Raw genomic sequence first — 2395 nt, 5'->3', positions numbered from 1 at the left:
CCCCGGAGCCACACGACTCTGCTGCCACCAAGGGCAGTTACGCTGCCTCGGCCTCCTCAGCAACAGCGGGCGGCAGAGGGCTCCCCACATACAGCCCATGGGCTCTCAGCCCTGCTCCCGCCTGTAAAACACCCACAGAAAGGCCCGAGGGAGCAGATGCTCTTGGCATTTCTCACTGACATCCCACCTCGGAGCGCAGCACGGCTTCTGATCCCATCCCTCCCGGCTCCACCGTGTTTACGCAGTGCCTGAGCACCCCTCATTCTGCAGGAGACCTGCAGAGCAGCAGAGCACTTCTTCAGACCAAAACCCAGACACTTGGGAACTGAGTCATTTGTATTTATTCGCTCAAAACTCCTCAAATCTCGCTATTTCTGCAGTACAAAAGAAATAGAAAATGTTTACTTACAAATCAAGTTACAACAAGCAGAACCACCATATAAAAATACACGGTATTTCCAGACGCTGCCTGCATCTGGACATCAGGATCCGAAATGTTCTTCCCCCAAAACTCCAAGTATCGAAGAGACACTTGTGTGAGGTTCGGGTCCCTCAGCCAAGCATCATCCTGGTTTGGTCCTTCTGCAGGGAGCTGGGAGCCTCCTGTGTGGCCGCAGCCCTCAAGACCCGGAACAAGGGTGGAAGAGACCTCCCGAGCTCCACAGCCCGTGCGGGTGGTGCCAGGGCAGAAGGGCCTGACCGCAGCAGCAGCAGGAAGCCTCCCCAGAGCTCCTGGCTGAGTCCCGGCATCGAAGAGGACAAGAAACATGTTCTCCTGCATTTCAGCTTTAGATTCCTGTAAATACAGTTTTAACGTATTTAAAGTGTAAATGCTATAACCGCTGTTCAGGGCATTCTGCACTCGCTTCGTGTGGCTGCTTCAAAACTCGCAAGATCAAGAGGGTCTCGGGCAATTCCATGACAGTATTTTCTCTCCTGCCAGCTCTAGACAACGTCCTTACACATTTATTTGGGGGGGGGAAAAAAAAAACAAACCAGAACTTACTTCTTACCCACCACAGCCCCTGCTGGCATCGTTTACAGAAAGCCAAGACAAGTGCCTGTACGGCGTAATTGGGGGGGGGAAAAAAAAAAAACAAACCAGAACTTACTTCTTACCCACCACAGCCCCTGCTGGCATCGTTTACAGAAAGCCACAAACACAAAAGTTGACCATTCTGTCCCACAGACAAATACCCACCCAAACTCCTCCCCCAAACTGGAGGCTCTCGCACACCGACAGTTTTCTCCGATGATCTGCAGCCCCGACGCCTCCAGAGCCAACCCTGGGACAGCTTTAGCTGTCCTGCTGCTGGATGAAGGGGTTGGGAATCGCCTCCATCCCGTCCTGCGGACAGATGAGAACCACGGACGTGCCTCTGCAGACCACGAGTCCCAGCTGGCGCGTGTCTTCCGTCAGCTTGTACTGGTCGTCCGGGTCTGCAAAGCAGGGATCCGCGGTTACCACCCAGCGCCAGGAGAGGAACCAAATCCCACCAGCTGCCAGAGGCCACTCGGGTTCTCCAGGTGTCTCGGCCTTGTTCTGCTGAACAGAGCGAGCGCAGAGGGGATGCAGCAGTGACACCTGATGGCACTCGGGCACCCCTGTACTGGGGGCACTGGGAGGCTGCACCTTGAACACTGTGTCTGGTTTTGGGCCCCTCCCTCCCAGAAGGACTTGTGGGGGCTGGAGCGCGTCGAGAGAAGGGCAGCGGCGCTGGGGCCTTGTGTGCAAAGCGGAACGTGCATCTTCTCAAGAACCTGAAAGCCCTTTCACCATCGAGCCCAAAGCAGACACGCGAGTCGTTTCAAAAGCTCCCGATCCCATTTCGGTGCCATCACAGACAAACGTTTTGGGATCAGTGCGCACCAGAACAAGACCCTGACTCCAGACTGCACTGCTTCGCCCCCAGGGCGAGCCAAAAGGGTTGAGGGTGGGGACAAACACGTAACACAGCAACGGCCAGCGCCTCCCTCCTTGAGATGTCAAAATATTCGACAAAAGTGCACAAAAACTCCCTTCTCAGAGCAAAATCAAAGCTTCAGGGGCTTCCTTGGCAGCAGGCAAGAGCTCACTCCGTAAAGAGGCTGTCCTGCCGTGGGATAAATTGTGTTTCAGAGGAGAAAGGGAAACAGGAGGATTTATCCTTGGGTAGGAAGAAGAAACCAACCACAAGGAAAAAGCCCTCGGCTCTCTCAGCTCTACGGGAAGCTTCAGCTGCTCAGAAACGCACAGCCTGCACTCAGGAGTTTCAGAGAGAGACAACCAAGTCCTTGCTGAGATGCTTTTCCTGCTTTGAACAAACCCACCACCCTCCAGCGGTATCAAATACGGCAACGGCAGCAGCCTCAGCTGCGAAGAGACCGCACTTCACCCAACTTTTAGTGGGCAAGC

The 2395-nt window shown here is 54.6% G+C and overlaps 1 protein-coding gene across 1 annotated transcript in view; it reads right to left on the bottom strand.

The window, feature by feature from the left end:
• Positions 1 to 1297: 1297 nt before the first annotated feature.
• Positions 1298 to 2395, bottom strand: part of LSM7 (LSM7 homolog, U6 small nuclear RNA associated (S. cerevisiae)) — a gene marked incomplete at its 5' end in the record, with an annotated part of 1506 nt that continues 408 nt past the window's right edge. The window contains one exon of the mRNA XM_010143915.1: positions 1298 to 1440. Coding sequence (XP_010142217.1) covers positions 1298 to 1440 — 143 coding nt within the window. The remainder of the gene's footprint in view (positions 1441 to 2395) is intronic.

This window comes from Buceros rhinoceros, unplaced genomic scaffold, assembly GCF_000710305.1.
Source record: "Buceros rhinoceros silvestris isolate BGI_N320 unplaced genomic scaffold, ASM71030v1 scaffold42999, whole genome shotgun sequence".
In the NCBI taxonomy this organism is placed as follows: Eukaryota; Metazoa; Chordata; class Aves; order Bucerotiformes; family Bucerotidae; genus Buceros; species Buceros rhinoceros.
Note: the sequence above shows the minus strand (reverse complement) of the source record. Positions and strands in the feature narration are given on the sequence as shown.